Below are 19,706 nucleotides of genomic sequence, written 5' to 3'. Positions count from 1 at the left end.
CCTATGAACATAAACAGAAATTAGAAGAATATTTCATAGTCACGCCACTATAATTTTATTTATATTAAAGAGAAGCAGTGCAGAGTAATGGAGAAAAGGCAACTTTGGGGTCCAATGGAGCTGTTTTTGAATCCTAGGACCTTTTAAGCATCACATTTATAATTAGGATTGAGTTTCTCAACCACTGAGCTTCAGGGTCCTCTTCTGTAAACTGAGGCCCATAATACCTAACTTACATGGCCTGGTAAAAATTTAGCTGTGTGCTTAAAACGAGGTGGAGGGTAGAAATTATGAATTTTGAACCTAGGTAATGCCTTGCACAGGGTAAGCGCTCAAAAAATAGTAGCTGTAAGTGACCAGAAGTAAAAGAACAAAAATTTAAATTACCCTGGTAGGAAACTAGATTCGCAGCCTCGTAAGTGGATATTGACAAATTTCTACACTTATAGTGTGATTTCACTGTGTATAAAATATGTTTCTGATATACACTATGAAAGATGAATACACATACATATGCATACATTCAACAGTATGCTTTTTCCTATGTACTTAATGAGACAAAACTATATCTTTTCTATCTGCATGTCCTTTCTAATTTGTGAAAAAAATTTGAAGTTAATATGCCTCAGCTAATTAATAGAAATATGACATCTTCTATATGCATAGTTCTTTGTGTTTTCAGAATAGTTCGGCCAGTGACTCAGCATACCATTTATGTCAGTTGGGATTACTGATTCAGTTGGTTGGTTAAATGATTCAATAATACAAATATAGCTGATAAAGTCAGATCATAGAGAGTAATAACTAAAAATCAAGTGAATCATAAATCATATCTCTAATTTGTAAAAAATAAAGTTTTTAAGTTTAAATCAACACTAGGAGTAAAAGCAATAAGCATTTGGGGAACTTTCTTATTACATCTTCACTGTTAGGAAGAAAACAGAATTTTAAATAAGCATACTATACACGGAGTAATTTCCAAGTCCAAAAAGAGACCCTATCTAATGTGGAGTTGGAAAAAAAATAGGGAGTGAAAACATTGTTTAACACTGGGTTTGTGGTTAGCTGAGATGAAAACTGTGAAATGGGCGAAACGTGACAGTGTTCTTCTCCTTTTTTGTTAACTCCTTTTCTACTTTTTCTTCTTCTTGTCTTTCGCCTACCTATAAACCATTGTCCTCACTCTGCTTTAACATGGCCCCAAGGAGAACATAATTCTTGGACAGATTTTTCTTTCTAAATGTATTTGCTTTCAAAGCAGACCTGCAAAGAGAGAAATTATTTAACTCAAAAAAACACTCTACAATCTAGAGTGTCTCAACCTGGGTTTCCTTGAAAGCAGAACCGGATATACAGACTAAGGGATTACCACTTTATTTGAGAGTTACAAGCTTGGGGTAGTGAGAATAAGGAAGAAAGGAAATGAAGGAAAAAAAAAAAAAGAGGGACAATAAAACGTGTGCATCTATCATGCAGTGTGTAGTTCCAAAGCGAGATGCAGAGAAACACAGAAATTTGCTCAGACAGCAAGTTCACTAGTACGTAGGCCACATGAATGGTTCAAGAAAAAGACTCACACCTTGAAGCAGTTCACTGGAAAAAAAAAAATGAAAGAAGGAAGAATGTATCAGACCCAATCACTTTCATCACCAATTTCCTACTGGACAAAATACACCCCACTGAGTATTAACTCTCTCAATTCTGACCCCTTAGTGACTGAGAGGCCAGAACTCATGCCCTGGGACATGGTGGGACATCCAAGTTTCAAAGTGGAGCAACCTGGCATGGGGAGGAGCTGACAAAGAGGCAATGAAGATGGTTGAAAGACTCTTAGGAAGTGCACAATATTTGTGTCCCAACACAGTGAGCAATTTGGGTATCAGTACATCTCCTGGGAAACAGTTTTCCAGGACAAAGAGGGATTTTCCAAGTTCTCTTAAATCATGTCTTCTGGAGAACTGCCTATTCTCTAAAACTGAAAGACAGGCTTCGGGGTTTCCAGGGCCAACATGGGAAGCAGAGACAGGAGCAAAGAAAAAAAAAAGAAGAGGGTCTTTACAAATAGTGTATGTGCATTCAAATTCAGAAAAATAAAATATGAACTCCTTCTTCCTCCAACGTAAAACTCTATTCTGAATTGGTAGAAATAATATCTTGGTGTTTAGGAAAGGCTAAAAGTGATTGATAATATGGTTTTTAACTCATAAAAGTACTTCACAATCTTGTATTTTTACAACCCAGACGGGAAAGTAATTTAACAACCTGTCATATACAAACTAATTCAGGTATCTGAAAACTGTCAACATGACAATGCCTTTGCCAGTAAATCACCACTTTTTTTTACTATTACCATTATTAAATTTGTGACAAATTGATTGAACGACTACATTTAATAGGAACTCCAAAATAACCTGAAGCTAGTTTCTCAGAAACCATCAGTTGTCAAAATTTGACTTTTTGATTCCCATTCCTTTATAGTAAGGCCAAACCAGGCAGTTAGACATTGTGACAATTTGAATGAAAAGTTTTGGGCTCACCGAATTTCCACAGTAATTCAAAGAGAGGAGGTGAAAGAACCAAGGAAAAAGGACAATTTGTTTTCAAGGAGGATTATCCAAGTGCAAAGTGAGGTGAAACTGTGGCATTGGTTTCTGGATCTAGTGATAACACGGTCTCTGACCCATGAGGAAATAGTCATCAAACTTTAATAATGGTAAAGAAAAGAACACAAGATTTCAGAATAGATGTTCACCCAACCTGAAAAAGCCCCAGTACTTAAACCCTTTGAATGAGTTAAAGTAAGCCAACACAACTTAGCATTGAATCTGTTATCATCTTTATCAATAAAACCATTTGCAGAGACTAGGAATATAAAGAAACAAAGATTAGGCAGAATATTTTAGGCATCAGGTATTTAGAACATAAATTATATTGGAATTCCAAAAAGTGGCAATGTGTTAAGTTGGAGAAATCAGAAAGAAAAGTTTCACAGAAGAACTTAAAAACTGAGGACCAAAGGAAATGACATTGAAATGAGCTTGGTGTCTTTGGGAGACAATGAGTAAAGCTGTTCAGCTGGAGTGACGAATTATACAAAAAAGTATTAAGAAACAATGGCCTTCTTGGTGTGTTTGGTGTGACTATGAAATAATTCAATTGATTTTGTTGTGTGGCCTATGAAAAGAAGACTCATTAAGAAATAGTCACAACACATATTGCCAGTTGAAGCTTCTCAAGGCCTGCCCACCACATCCTGAAAGACAGATTCCCAATTAAGAATCTGACTAGTATAGAAAACCACTCACTAAGTATTTGATAGTGAAGACAACTGCTGTGTGGAAATCACTGAGTGACGTGTGTATTCTTTGTTATGTTTCTGCAAAGGCAAATGGAAGTGAAGTTTATTATTTTGTGTGTAGTCTCATCTCATATCTCAACCAAACTTCCAATCACTCTTCTGACCCTCCATTACCTGATGATTGTCTTTTACCTAAAAATGAACAGGGATTTTCCTCACAGAAGTCTTCCATCACAGGATGGCAATGTTACAGATAACTATCTCCTGATGTAACAGTATTTGAAATTTTTGTCAATGTCATTTACCTATTGTAGTTGTGCTTTATTTTTCCCCTTCATAGTAAGCTATTAGTCTGTCATTCTTATTTTAATAGATGGTAAGATCTGAAATATGCAATGTCTTTAATGCAAAAACTAAGCCTGGGGCATAGAATTGGTGCTGTATTCCAAGATGAGGACCATAAGAGAACACAGTTACTGAATTCAATTTTGGGGGAAAAACTCAATTGTCTTTTTAAAAATTCTTCATTATTGGTTTCCCAGGTTCCAAGTGGCCTGTGTCTTCTGTCCTTCCCAGGGAAATCTACTGAGAGTTTCTTATTCTGAAATTTTATCTTTCAATCTCAAAAACATTGCCAAAGTGCAGTAATATCATGTTGTACTCATAAGAACCTAAGAAAACTTGATGATCACAGCCCACTCCCTACCCACCTTAAGAATCACCTTTACACAACTCCATTTATGTACCATCCAGACCACACATGTGTACAGGCAGGGGGAGCTCACCACATCCCAAGGCAGTTGGCTCCACTTTTTTCAAAGCTCCATTTGGGAAAAAATTTCTTCCAAATGAAGGTAAGTGCTGCCTTCCTGGAATTTTAGTTCACTAATGTAAGCTGTATTCTTCATTATTCTCTGAACTATACAGGGGAAACCCTTGGTTGAAATGACTTTTCGCATATTTGAAGTCGATTCTCATAAGCCAAATCTTGTCTCTTTTCCATCCACAACCCCAATTTCTATTCTCTCAGTCACGTGTGTGTGTGTGTGTGTGTGTGTGTGTGTGTGGCTTCAGTTACCAATAATCTCTTGTCCCTTGTCTTTCAAGAGCACCAATCATTTCCTCATAGCTCACTCAAGAGTGGCCTCTTCTTTAGCCTCATCCTCCTTCACATCCACATTAGAGTATTTGATATGGTTGACTTTCCCAAATCTTCCATCTAAAATCCACCCCCATTCTTGGCTTCCTACTTATCCTCTCCTTTTTACTCAACTTCACCAGCTCTTTTGCTGACTCCCACACCATAAATATGTGTGCCACAAATAATCTACCTCTGTCTTTTTTTTTCCACTTTTTTGTCATGGTAAAATACATATAACAAAAAATTTATTATCCTAACCTTTTTAAAGTTATCATTAAATACATCCACACTGTGCAACCATCACCACCATGTAGCTCCAGAATTCTTTTCATCTTGTAAAACTAAAACTCTATGCCCATTAAATAATAACTCCCTACTTGCCCCTCCTCCGAGCTCCCATTCTGCTTTCCGTCTTTATGACTTTGTCTCCGTCACAGACATGACCAAAAAAGTCAAAGTCATTTTCATTTTTGTAATGTCGCATAGTCTCACAAAACATGCATGGAATCAATATTTGATCAAACATTTACTGAAGATTTATTGCATGCATGCACTGTGCTAGACCCTGAAATTATAATCAGTAAAATGATTCAGGTGTATTTCCAGCCCTATTTTCTTTCTTTCATTTTAGATTCACGGGTACATGTGCAGGATATGCAGGTTTGTTACATAGGTAAACATGTACCACAGTGGTTTGCTACACACATCATCCCATCACCTAGATATTAAGCTCAACATCCATTATCTATTCTTCCTGATGCTCTCCCTATCTCCCAACAGACCCCGGTGTGCGTTGTTACTCACCATGTGTCCTTGTGTTCACATCATTCAGCCCCCGCTTATAAGTGGGAATGATGGTGTTTGGTCTTCTTTTCCTGCATTAGTTTGCTGAAGATAATGGCTTCCAACTTTTTCATGTCTATGCGAAGGACATGATCTCATTCCTTTTTATGGCTGCATAGTATTCCATGGTGTATATGTACCACATTTTATTTATCCAGTCTATCATTGATGGGCATTTAGGCTGATTCCATATCTTTGCTATTGTGAATACTGCTGCACTGAACATATGCACGCATGTATCTTTATAGTAGAATAATTTATATTCCTTCGGGTATATAACCAGTAATGGGATTGCTGGGTTAAATGATAGTTCTGCCTCTAGGTCTTTGAGGGAGAGCCAGACTGTCTTCCACAATGGTTAAACTAGTTTACACTCCCAACAACAGTGTGAAAGCATTCCTTTTTCTCTGAAACTCCACCAACATCTGTAGTTTTTTGACTTCTTAATAATAGCCAATCTGACTGGTGTGAAAATGGTATCTCATCATGGTTTTGATTCGCATTTCTCTAATGATCAGTGATGTTGAGCTTTTTTTCATGTGTTTCTTGGCCACGTGTATGTCTTTTGAGAAGGGCCTGTTCATGTCCTTTTCCCATTTTTAATAGAGTTGTTTGTTTTCTTCTTGTAAATTTGCTTAAGTTCCTTGTAGATTCTGGATATTGGACCTTTGTCAGATTGATAGATTGCAAAATTTTTCTCCCATTCTGCAGGTTGTCTGTTCAGTCTGATAATAGTTTCTATTGCTGTGCAGAAGTTCTTTAGTTTAATTAGATCCCATTTGTCAATTTTTGCTTTCGTTGCAATTGCTTTTGGTGTTTTTGTCACGAAATCTTTGTCCATGCCAATGTCCTGAATGGTATTGCCTAGATTTTCTTCTAGGGTTTTTATAGTTTTGGGTTTCACATTTAAGTATTTAATCCATCTTGAGTTATTTTTTGTATATAGTGTAAAGAAGGGGTCCAGTTTCAATTTTCTACATATGACTAGCCAGTTCTCCCAGCACCATTTATTAAATAAGAAATCCATTCTCCATTGCTTGTTTTTGTCAGGTTTGTTGAGGATCAGATGGTTGTATCTGTGCAGTTTTATCTCTGAGCTCCCTATTCTCTTCCATTGGTCTCTGTGTCTGTTCTTGTACCAGTACCATACTGTTTGGGTTACTGTAGCCTTGCAGTATAGTTTGAAGTTGGGTAGAATGATGCCTCCAGCTTTGTACTTTTTGTTTAGGAATATCTTGGGGCTATTTGGCTCTCTCTCTTTTTTTTTTTTTTTTTTTTTGGTACCATACGAATTTTAAAATAGTTTTTTCTAATTCTGTGAAGAATGTCAATGGTAGTTTAATGGGAATAGCATTTAATCTATAAATTACATTGGGCAGTATGACCATTGTCATGATACTGATTCCTCCTGTCCATGAGCATGCAATTTTTTCCCATTTGTGTCCTCTCTGACTTCTTTGAGCAGTGATTTGCAGTTCCACCTAAAGAGGTCCTTCACTTCCCTTGTTAGTTATATTTCCAGGTATTTTATTCTTTTTGTAGCAATTGTGAATGGGAGTTCATTCCTGATTTGGCTCTTGGCTTCACTCTTATCGGTGTATATGATGAATGCTAGGGATTAGGCTGGCGTGGTGGCTCACTCCTGTAATCCCTGCACTTGGGGAGGCCAAGGCACATGGATCACTTGAGGTCAGGAGTTCAAGACCAGCCTGGCCAACATGATGAAAACCTGTCTCTACTAAAATACAAAAATTAGCTGGGTATGGTGGCGGGCACCTACAATCCCAGCTACTCTGGAGGCTGAGGCAGGAGAATTGCTTGAACCTGGGAGGTAGAGGTTGCAGTGAGCCGAGATAGTGCCACTGCACTCCAGCCTGGTTGTTGACACAGTGAGATTCCCTCTCAAAAAAAAAAAAAGAATCCTAGGAATTTTTGCACATTGATTTTGTAACCTGAGCCTGCTGAATTTGCTTATCAGCTTAATAAGCTTTTGGTCTGAGATGATGGGGTTTTCTACATATAGGATCTTGTCATCTGCAAACAAAGATAATTCAACTTTCTCTCTTCCTACTTGCATATGCTTTATTTCTTTCTCTGGCCAGAATATCCAATGCTATGTTGAGTAGGAGTGGTGAGAGATGGCATCCTTGTCTTGTGCTGCTTTCTGAGGGGAATGCTTGCAGCTTTTGCCCATTCAGTATGATACTGGCTGTGGGTTTGTCGTATATGGCTCTTACTATTTTGACGTATGTTCTTTCAATACATAGTTTATTGAGTTTTTAACACGAAGGGATGTTGAATTTTATCAAAGGCCTTTTCTGCATCTATTGAGATAAGCATGTGATTTTTGTCTTTAGTTCTGTTTATATGATGAATCACGTTTATTGATTTGCATATGTTGAACCAACCTTGCATCCCAGAGTTGAAGCCAACTTGGTTGTCGTGGATAAGCTTTTTGATGTGCTGCTGGATTTGGTTTGCCAGTTTTTTGTTGATTTTTGCATAGATGTTCATCAAAGATATTGGCCTGAAGTTTTCTTTTTTTGTTTTTGTATCTCTGCCACATTTTGGTATCAGGATGATACTGGCTTCATAGAATGAGTTAGGAAGTAATCCCTCCTTTTTAATTTTTTGGAATAGTTTCAGTTGAAATGATACCAAGTCGTCTTTGTACGTCTGGTAGAATTCAGCCATGAATCTGTCAGGTCCTGGGCTTTTTTTGGTTGGTAGGCTATTTATTACTTCTTCAGTTTCAGAATTCATTATTGGTCTGTTCAGGGATTCAATTTCTTCCTGATTTAGTCTTGGGAAGGTGTATGTTTCCAGGAATTTATCCATTTATCTTAGATTTTCTAGTTTATGTTCATAGAGGTGTTTATAGTATTCTCTGATGTTTGTGTGTATTTCTGTAGGTCAGTGATGATATCCCCCTTATCATTTCTGATTGTGTTTATTTGATTCTTCTCTCTTTTCTTCTTTATTAGTCTAGCTAGCTATTTTATTAATTTTTTCAAAAAACAGTTTCTGGATGTATTGATTTCTTGAAGGGTTTTGCATGTCTCTATCTCCTTCAGCTCAGCTCTGATCTTGAGTATTTTTTGTCTTCTGCTAGCTTTGGGGTTTGTTTGCTCTTGGTTCTCTAGTTTTTCTAGTTGTAATGTTAGGGTGTTAACTTGAGATCTTTCTAGATTTTTTGATGTATCAAGTCCTATTTTCTAAGCAGGTGAATAGCTAAACTGGCTAGTAATTGGAATTTCCTGCAGTATCTTTTTTTTGGAATAAACTTTTTATTTTGGAACAATTTTATACTTACAGAAAAGTTGCAAAGTGCAGGGAATTCACACACACCCTTTACCCACTTTCAGCTTCCTCTAATGTTATCATCTCATATCACTGTGGTAAATTTATCAGGACTAAGAAAAAACTATCACCTCACACACATAGTTCTCCTAGAGCCAGAACCTTGGCAAGTTGCTTAATCCCTTTGTGTTTCATATCCTACTCTATAAATTGGAATAATAATGATATCAACCTAGCTCCTGTGTTAGATAAATGTTATGTGGATGAAATGAATTATTATGCTCTTAGAACAGTGCCTCTCACATAATACACAACTGTTCTGCTATTATTTTTATTGTGAAGATCAAATGAGATAATGGGTAGCAAAATGCTTTTACAATTATAAACTTCCCCAAAATGTAAGTAACTACATTGATACTCTATAGAGAAGGTCAAGGAGATACCTGAATATGTAGTAACATCCTGTGTCTGTCACCCTAAGAGATGAGACCAGTTGAGTGTCAGAAACCCAGATGGCATTTCAGTAGGAAAGTGATCGTGAACAAGTCAAGTGTAAGTGTCCTGAAAGTGCTTAATTCAGCTCTGATGACAATTTCCTGGTGGTGCTACAGGCTTTCTGCACTAGAAGACAGAGGGAAGTGGTCCTCACCTATTCTAGGATGGCCTGGACTTTGCAGCTCACTCCAAAGAGTAGAGAACAAAGATCCGTGTGTAATGTGCCTAAATTTAACTACTAAAAAATTCAGACATTTGATTGTTATGAAATCTTTATATATAATACTAAATAAGTTAGGGATTCTCAACACTAACAATTCAGGCTGCAGTCAGCCTCCAAAGCAAAGCTATTTCTATTTCTATAGGAGCCACCAGAAGTTTGTTTTTCTGTTTAAAGCTAAACATAAACCCATGAATACAACAACTTGATTATTCACCATTCATGAAAACCATTTCTGTTCAAAACAATTGTAATCACACAAGAGAGAAATATCATCTGACATCTTACAGAATTCAAGAGTAATTTTAAATAAACCACTGGAGAGTGCCCTGAGTCCATTGCCCTTCCCTCCCCAACTTAGACACTTATTTTTAAAGTTTACATTTTGACCAGTAAAATCTGCCCTGAACCAAACATGTAGCAGTCTGAATCCTCAATACAAAACATAAGAAATAGAAGAAATGCTACATGAAAAAGAAAAGTCCTTTTGTGAAAGAATCTCTAGCACTGCTAGCAGCAAGTCCCATATAACAAGGGATGGATAAACCTGTCCTTCTACCACATCTCTGAATCTGGGGTCAGTGTTTTGCCAACAAGAAATACAAATTTTTTTTTTTACTTAACCTGTTGTCATTTTACTGACTGGGCATCTTCTACCAATAGCCACTTACATTCATTCATTCATTTAATTAATACGTTTTGAGGTCCTACTATGGGTCAGGCACTCCTTATGTAACTCTTCAAAACTAAATAGTTAAACAAGTGAATAAATCCACAGTCTTGCAAAGAGGAAAATGTTATATTAGTAATTCATCCTGTTATGCAACTAGCTCATCACTTTGAAACAAGGCAACTGAATATGAATACTGTTAAACTTCCCATACCCATTTTGTAATTAATACCTCTAGTCTATGAGTCAGGTAAGTAATATACTACATATCCTCAGGAAAGAAAATGTAGAGAATAAATGAAAGTATTTCATGGTTATTTGACCTTGTTTAATTGATGTGAATTAAGATTAAATATTGCATCTCCCTCCAACCATCTAAAAAAGTATTTCACTGTTTCTTTAAATTATAACAATTAGATATACCGTTGAAATACTAAGATTTCTTTTTTTAAGGTATAAATATGCCTGGAAAGGCTAGCCATCTTGAGCAATATAAAACATATGAATTTTAATCAAATTACTTTCCTCTTAAATTTGACTTGAGAGCATTCTTGACCAACTTTTGTATCATTCTTTGCAGATCCAGTATCAGCTGGGGTCTGGCACAGCCTAAGATCAATAAGCATAAAAGCAGGACACGGTAGGGTTGAAAGCACATGCGGAGTCATGAAGATCAGAATTTGAGTTCTAAGCATATACTATGTTTTAGGGAAGCTACTTAATCTTTCACAGTGTTAGTTCCCACATCTGTAAAGTCTTTTTTTTCCCAGGTGCTGTTGTTACCCTAAGATGAACTTGGAGGACCTCCTGATTATGAGCTATCTTCAACCTAAGAAAGCCTAGCAATACATGATTAGGGAACACACAAAAAGAAACATGAAGCAAACCAGCAAACCAGTAAACCACTCATCTGGACCTTACACAAAAGGTGGGGCCAGCTTGTCCCCAAGCTGTAGGGAATAAGGTAAAAGGAAGTCTAGGTATTTCCAGAGTATTTTAACAAATTCCCCAGATAAGAGACCACGTAATATTTTAAGTCTAACTTGTAACAAAAAGCATGAATTTGTCTAAATTATAAAATCCCCTGCCTCCAATTCCCAGGATATCCTACAGAGATAGAACTGTACCAAGAATTCAGGATTCTGACTAATGCCCTCATTTCGGAGATCGTGCTTTCTTAACCAGACATTATTTCCTTCAAAACTGCACAAAGTTAATTTTGGTTTGAGATGTTTGGGTCTACTTACTGCTACACAAAAAAATGATAACTAGTAATTTGTTAATTTGTCCACCTTTTAATTTTTCTCCCATTTTTTCCTTCACCACTTCCAAGAAAGAATTGTCACTATTAGTGAATTTTCCCCTAATCTCTGCAGCCCGTAATAAATTCTCCTTTTCTGAGATAATATTTAATCCGTACTATGTAATTTAAACTTCCTTAAGGATTGAACTATTATACAATGTTTCATTTGGAATGAACATTTCTATCCTATGTAAGTCTTTCTAGAAAGACAAGAGCTTACACTTAGACTTTTCTCATTAATGTTTAATACAGTTTAGACACACTGTAAACAATATTAGACATACTTTAAAATAGTAAAATTAAAATAGTAAAAACTTTTAGGTCTGTCTTCCTCAGTATCACATGTTTAGAAATAATGATAGTACTTTTCATCAACCTGCCAAGTACTGTGCCATGAGCAAAAGAGTTATACATTTAGTTAAGTTAATGTTTTGCTAATGGCGATAGTCAGTAACCACCTTTCATGAACAAAACTCATACCAGGTCAGCCTATTTGGCAAAACCAGAGTCAGCTGCCATCTCAGCAAGGAGCTATGTATCAAAACCAAATCATCGTTAGCAAATCTGAAGACATTAAAGATAGGATACAAAGAGTTCTGGGAGAAAGCGAAAGGTTCTTACATTCTGATTATCAAAACTAGGAATGTGTGTGTCGGGGAGAGAGGGAGTGGATGTGACTGTGTATGTGAGGAAACAGAAGAGTTCACATCAACATCTTCGTGATACACTCTGAGAAGCCACTGACCTAGAAGGACTTCCTGGACTATCTCCACTGAGATTCATTCATTCAACCAGTATTTATTGAGCACCTACTATATACATAGGGACTGGGCTCTAACTGTAAACAACCCCTGCTGTCATGGAGCTTACATTCTAAGGAAACAATTCAAAGCACTTTTGAAAGCGTGGCCATGGTGGGCAAATTCCTGCCCTATTTTCCTTTGCTTGCCTCCAGTGTTGACTATTATGGCAGTTTTCTTTGATCAAAGTACAAACTCTAACACTCCAATTGGCTTAATAAACACTGATTCCAGTTCTTTTTAGACAAATACCCATGAAATAATTGAAAAGTTATCTGAATATTCACAAAGGTAAAATAGTAATAATACAGTGAATATCACCTGCCAATTATTCTTCTAAAATCTTTTCCTGCATTTTCTCATTTTATCCTCAAAATAATTCTGTGTCTCTAAATGATAGTTACCTTTATTAAAATTCTATAGGTGAGAGAATTACACAAAAGGAGTTTAAGCAACTTTCTCAATGTTACAAGGCAACCATTATAGAATAACAACATTTATGCACGGCTATCTGTTCTTAAGCATCTGAAGAAATTATTTTGTCCTAAGAAAACTTTGCTAAATTAATGTATTTTTCTTACATATGGAAACAACTTTTGGCATTGCATCATCATCTATTCTTCTAAAATGACAGTTTTATTTCTCTTTAATTAAGGCAATTACTTATATAATTCAAATAAATCTGACAACCCAATTTTGATGAGATTTCCTAAAATATTAAAATTACCTTCTAAATATTTTATTTTACTCTGCTAATGCAGTCTAACTTTTTTGTCTGATATCAATGCTAGGCAAGTGCAGTAAAGCTCTTCACTGCATAAAATTAGGATCAAAATTGGCAGGGGAAGAAGAATCTGTAGAGGCATTTATTTTTTCAAGAGTAGATATGCATTTTCCTTTTGCAGCTTTATTTTTTACATTTGTTCCTTTTTAACAAAACCAGTCAAAATAAAACTTTTTTTGAGGATTTTTATCTATTACCTATTTCATAACTAGTGGGAGCAGGAATTTGAGAAATGAAGGCAACAAAAAGTCTTCCCATTAATTAGTAGAACCTGATGACATTCAGGAAGTATCCAGAATCAAAATGTCAAAAAATTTTAAGAGGTATTGATAACAATTAATGATTTCCTACTGTCTATTATAACAACTCATGCTTATTCTATGTTTTGGGCACATTTTAAGTGCTTTACATAGTAATGCATTTACTTCACATAATTGCATTGGTCCTATTACTATTAGGTTTTACAGGTGAGGAAACTGGGCCAAGTAGGTTTAAGAGACTTACCCGAAGTTTCAGAGCCAGCAAGTCACAGCACCAGGGGGCCATGCCCCAAAGGTCTGGTTGAAAGTCTACAGGTTTGACCACTACATGACCCTGCCTCAAGATATGCTCTTTTTACCAATTTTCAGTAATTACCATGTGGGTTCTATCAGGGAGACTATGAAGCAATGTCACCGCTTCTCCATCTGCCCAAAGGAGTATCCCCTAGGTGTTGGTGCTCTAAGCAGACTAGAGAATATACAGGAGTCACCCACATGTTCAAGGATAGAATTAGACTAGGATGTCCAGACTGACACAGGCCAGACACAGTCCAAAATAAAGCACCTGGTCTGACCAATACCAACTGAACATTATCAGCCAGGCTAGCCTGGCCCTGGGCTAGGAGAAGCAGGGTTTCCTGGAAGCAAGGAAGAGCCAGGAGGCCAAGAATCTGCCAGAGAATAGCCAGAGCCAGGGATGGCACAGATGTGTGGGTAGGCAATAGGGGAAGCAAAGGTGTAGGAGACAGCTAGGATGAGCTTACGTGCTTTTTAAATAAGTCAAAAGAACTGGTTTCCAGTATTGGTTTTTCCTGTTATAAGCAATGTGACATCTCTGCACTTGAGTGTCCTATGTCTCCCTAGATAGGACATTCTGCACTTGAATGTCCTATCTCTCCCTACCTAATTCAGCAACAAATATTTATCTGCTAAGATCTCTTGAGACCAGGAGTTTAAGACCAGCCTGGCCAACATGGCAAAATCCCATCTCTTCAAAAAATACAAAAATTAGCCGGGTGTGGTGGCGAGTGCCTGTTGTCCCAGCTACTGGAGAGACTGAGACAGGAGGTTGCAGTGAGCTGAGAGATCATGCCACTGTACCTGAGCCTGAGCAAAAGAGTGAGACTCTGTCTCAAAAAAAAAAAAGAAAAAGAAAAAGAAAAAAGAAAAAGAAAAAGAAAAAGAAAGAAAGAAAGAGAAAATACAGTAGAGAAACATGAGCCCTTTTTGGAAAATCTCATTTTTTGAGAAAGTAAGATTAAATGGCTCAGGATCTCTACTGACTTAGAAAACACCTTTAAATGGTTTTAGAAAATAAAACCAAATTAATGCATATAAAGAATATCAATAACACATAAACATATAATTTATATTTATATTAAATGTATTTGTACCATATAATCTGCTTATAGTGTACCTTCTTTTTATATCTCCAAACTCACTTCTGTCTTTATAAAATTTCCTAAAGAAAGTAGTATACAATTTGCATATGTTAGAATGGAAGTTATCCTGTAAAGATCCATCTACTAAATGCCAGATGTATTTAAGGAGCATCTACATTTATAATAAACATAAGCCATATCTAATTTACATCACATGTTGTTTTGTTTACTTTTTGAAAAGAATGTAACATGGAAAGGGCAACACCATCTAACGAAACCTCTTCATTTTACAAATGAGAAAAACAATGCCCAGAAAGCTGTAACTTACAGACATCTTAGAGTCATGAAATGGCAGAACTGGAACCAGGGCTCATGTCTGCTCAATGCCCACTCTCATCGCATTTCCACCATCTCTCTCTCTCACACACACACACACACACACATACACACCAGTGCCTCATGCATCTTATTGCTCACATTGTTTTCAAAAAGTCAATGGAACAACACGTGACATAATTTAGGAAAGGGACTTCAAAGTAAAGTGTGTGTGACAGAAATAGGACCACTTAATGGAAACAGTGATGCCAAAAAATTACATCCTTTGGCATTCTGCAAGAAGTAGAGCTTTAAGGGGATCTAGAGACCAAATTCAATTTCCCAAGCCAATCATTTAACAGGAGGGTTGTACATTTAGGTTACCCTGAGTGTACAATAGCACTAAATTAGAGTTTTGCTTTTTGTTTTTCATTTCTGTCTTTTGACAAGTTTTGAGAAGAAAATATTGTGTGATAGTAAAGGGGAAAGAATGTCCATCGACTTTAAATAGTCATTTCTACTATGACACTTCTGCTAAAACATCACCCTAATTTAGGCCCCAGTTAGCTCATGCCCATATTACACCTATGAGACAATCAGGTCCTCTGGCCCACAGGCACCACCCCCTTCCTATACTGCACCTCACTGCCAGATTTATCACCTTTAAATCATTGTTTGCATCATATCACTCCCTAGTCAAGCCCTGTGATGGTGTGTGTGTGTAACAGCTTATTGATTCTTTTCCAAATATTCTAATCTGGCTTTTTCAGTTCTTCATAATGTGTCTGCCTCTCAGAAATTCTACTCTTTCTAGTAAAGCATGCTCATTCACATCACCAACCCTTCACTAATGCTTTCTTCCTGGTCTCTGTTCCCTCTTTCCTCTCTACTATTGCAAACTCTACCCAAGCCTCAAGGCACGCATTGGTGCCCTCCATTCAGCCTTTCCCCACTATTTCAGGCCCCACTGCTGACCTCTCTCTCCCTTTTCTGATTTCATGAATTTTTCCACAGGTTACACTGCTGGGCTTGCATTTCCAAATTCAGTGTAAGTTCTAGGGCAGGAATCATGTTTTATTTTAGGAATCTCATGAGCCCGTTCCCCACCTCCATTCCTACATACCTCAGCACCTTGCTGACTATGACAGATTCTCAGGGAATACTTTGATTGTTGTACAGTTTAGACATGGTGGAGGAAGAGAATGTCAGCTACATGCAAGCAATGCTGGCAAAAGCATCAGGACGATTTCTGCGGTTAAGTTTCAGCCCCATTGCTCTTCTTCATGAATGTACACATTCACTCTACCACTAAATTGCTACTGACTCCTTCCCCTTCAGGGTTTGTTAAATAAGTTTATTTTCTCTAACCTTGGTCCTAAGTCTGATCCACCTCCAACCAAGTTCACTGTACCTTTTTAGCCACCTCTCTTACTCTAAGGACACAGTCAAATGAAAGTTTTCATTTAGGCTCCCCCTCTTTTTCCTCCATAAGAGGAATTCCCATTCTTTTTCATTTGTGGTGTCCCCTTCCCAGGCTTGAGGGTAGGAGTGATATCGTGGTGACACTTCAGCTGTGGAGACTCTCCTCCTACCACATAAATGCTCCAAACCCAGATATGTCTACAGCCCAGCTAAGATTAGAAAATGTCACTGGGTTCCCTTCCCTGCCCCGCAAAATGACCATGATGCAGAGAGTATACTTTGAGAAGTTGGGATTTTTCCTACCTAGAAGCCTTCTCATTACCTTTCCTCGGGGGAGGGGAAGGGGAGGCCTGCTTCCAGCGGCATCTGAAGTTCTAGCTCTGCTCTGTCAGTTCTGACTCCTAAGGAGGCAGGAGAGACCCTCTGGAGGGCTCCAGGCATCCTGCCAGTTCTCCTCCTGCTGGCACTGTTCCCTAACGCCAGGTGATCACACCTCCAGTCAAAGAGTTCCCGTTCTTCTGCCTCCTGCAGGATATGCTTCTTGGTCTATACTCCCACGTGAGCTTCTTTAGTGGGTTTCCCTGCTCGCCCCCACCCCGCCCTCACTCGCGGGCACAGCGCCTCCCCGCGGTGAATACCTCGCCGGCGCCGCCAGGCCCTCTGCTGTGTGCACAAGGCAACAGCTGGCGGCCTACTTGCAGCACTGGCAGCGAGGACCTCGGAATCGCTTCCGCCCTCGGGCCTCCTCACGCGTCTAGGGACTGCCTCCAACAGGTGCAGCCCCAGGTGCCCAATTGCCAGATCTTTAACCTCACGCTCTCCCAGCCTTCAAAGTTCTCCAACCCGCGCCTGCCAGCCCGAGCGCGCCCTCTTGTCCAGATGCCAGCTCGGTTCAGGGTTCACCCTCCCCGCGACTCCAGCCCCAGACTTTCCTGATGGTTTCCAGTGCCCAGCACGGCCACTTACCCAGGGCAAGGGCCAGGAGCAGTGGCAGGGAGCTGGCGCCGCTGCCCGGGGCGGCCCGGTCCATCAAACCCGCTCTGCGGGGCCGGGCAGTCCCTAGACAAGTCTCCCTCCTTCTTCGCCCCCTTCCCGGGCCTCGGGCGCCTGAGAGGGTGCCTGGAAACTAATCCCGGAGCCAGAAGGAAACGAAACTACTTCCCAGGCTGGCACCCTGGCTACAGGGCAGGGAAACACCCAGGGCGGGCGGCCGGCCGGCTCCGTGAATGTCGTCGGGAGGAGGGAGCCTCCTATTTATCCCCGCTCCTCCTGCACACACCCCGCCAAAGAGGCGCAGGACTTGGTCCTGGGAGCCTCCACGCTGCTCCCACCCAAATTGCCCCACACCCATACCCACACCCAGGGACATATTCGGGCTGCCCTCGGACCAGCTCACCACTCCCCCTGCTGGGTCTCACCTGACTGACTGTTCATTTCCCTCCCCCTTAGAGCGTAAACAAGGTAGGGAGGGAGATGTAAAGAATCCGTGTGGAGGGGTGTCGGGGGTGCCCGTCGGGCCTGCAGGCTGACCTAAACTCCTGGAAGCCACTGAGGAAGAGTCAGAGACCCAGAGGTGTTCTGGAATTCTAACTTCCTTTATTTCAGAGGATTGCTAGTGTCATGGAGAAACCATAGTCACCATTCATTGTGGTTGACTTCAGGCATTTGATAATGCAGGCAATTTCAAAAGAGTCATTGTTGCCTTTTAAAGTCTTGAAGCCATAGCGAAACCTCGTCTCTACAAAAAAAACAAAGGTAAATTAATAGCCGGGCATGGTGATGTGCACCCGCAGTCCCATCTATTCCCTGAGGCTGAGGCGGGAGGATCGCTTAAGCCTGGGAGATGGAGGCTGCAATGAGCGGAGATCGAGCCACTTCACTCCAGCCTAGGCGCAAGGGTGAGACACTGTCTCAAAACAATGACAACCAAAAAAAGAAAAAAGAAAAAAAAAAAAAAGGTAACAAAATAGAAAGAAAAGAAAAGAAATGAAAAAAGTCTTCAAGCTAGTGTCTTAGTTTCTAGGTGCATTGTCTTCTAATAATTTGTAAAATTTGGGCTCACCAGGACCTACGTTAGAAATTTTATTTGTATTTCTATTTATGAATTTACTCATGTATTCAGTATATTTTCATTTAATTGCACTAAGCACTTTCTGGAACAGAAAGATATTCTCACAGCTGTTTGAGAAAGCAAACAGCATCCAATTTTACCTTATGTGGTTAGATATTGCCTCCAAGATAACCAAAAGGTACAGCTGTTTTTGTACTGATCTGTGTTCCTCATATAAGATTTATGTGGATAATTATGCCCCTCAGTACAGAAATTTTATTTCTACAGCATCCAAAAGTCACATAAGTCTTATTTTACATATGAAATGTAGCTTGGGTGTCTGCTTCTTCCTCGCCAACCTGTTGTTTAAATTAAATAAATTGTTGTGTATTTTTCTCCCACGAATGACATTTCATTTCAAAACTAATTCAAATCATTTTACTGCCCCAGGCAACTGATATATCCAGTGGAATAAAAAGCAGCTCTTAATTTTCAGAATCCTATTCTAGTCCCACATGACAGCTCACAAAACATTGGTAGAGAAGGCAGGCAAGAAGTTTAGAGAAACCCAAAGTTGTAAGATGGAAGGTTACTGCACCCCAGCTAAAATGAGCAGAAACACTGGAAGCCAATGGATTTTGACATCATCTCCCTCCCTCCCAACACTTCCACCCTGCCTTTATCCTTTCTGATATTCTCTCCATCTCCCAGCATCAGTGCCCTAAGTTAAAGTATTTCTTACTCCAAGATGACATTTAGCCTAGCCAACAGCTGCCCTGTTAGCCCCAACAGAATGTTACAATTTTATTTTCCTTTTTCATAGACACCAATAAAAACAAAAAAGTGAGACCTAAACAAAAACTACTAAATGTTTGTTGAGCATTGGAAAATTCCAGGACTTGGTGTAAGTATTCATCATTCATGCCATTCAAGTGGTAAATTAACTTTTTCAGGCCACTAGAATGTGAAGTAGTATAATTTAATATACTAAATAGGACAGATAAATTAATAACCTTCCCTGAGGGCTTTATTTACCACCATAAATAAAATAAGTACTCCCAAGACTATGCCTTCCAAATTTTCTGACACTGGATATCCAATCTCTTCAAGGTTAGGAGACTTCCTGTCTTTTTTGCTTGCTTGTTTCTTTTTTTCTCTCTCTCTTTCTCTCTGTTCTTCCTCCCCTTCTTCCCTCTCCTTCTCCTCCTTCTTTTTCTCCCCCCACCCCCCCTCCCCCACCCTCCAACCACCTGTCTCTCTCCAGTCATTTGCTTATGAGGCATCTGGAATACAACCATTAAGTTTGGAAGAGTGGAAGGTAACAATCGATTTTCCTGGGGCCTCCATGATGTAACTGAGTTGTGTCTCAATGTTTTAGTTTGCAAGCTGAGCTGTTGCTAAGAGAAAAATAGACCAAAGTTAC

The 19,706-nt window shown here is 38.9% G+C and overlaps 1 protein-coding gene across 3 annotated transcripts in view; it reads right to left on the bottom strand.

Annotated features, from left to right (window-relative positions):
- The window catches only part of BTC (betacellulin), a 50,767-nt gene extending 33,143 nt beyond the window's left edge, over window positions 1–17,624 (bottom strand). For 2 of the 3 annotated variants that reach the window (XM_025386039.1, XM_025386042.1), the window contains exon 1: window positions 17,200–17,624. In XM_025386039.1, the coding sequence (XP_025241824.1) occupies window positions 17,200–17,263 (64 nt within the window). In that variant the 5' untranslated portion in view covers window positions 17,264–17,624. The remainder of the gene's footprint in view (window positions 1–17,199) is intronic. The other variant, XM_025386041.1, reaches the window with a different exon arrangement.
- Window positions 17,625–19,706: the final 2,082 nt, after the last annotated feature.

The sequence above is a fragment of the Theropithecus gelada genome, chromosome 5 (genome assembly GCF_003255815.1).
Source record: "Theropithecus gelada isolate Dixy chromosome 5, Tgel_1.0, whole genome shotgun sequence".
Taxonomy (NCBI): Eukaryota; Metazoa; Chordata; class Mammalia; order Primates; family Cercopithecidae; genus Theropithecus; species Theropithecus gelada.
This window is presented reverse-complemented; position numbering and strand designations above follow the sequence as displayed.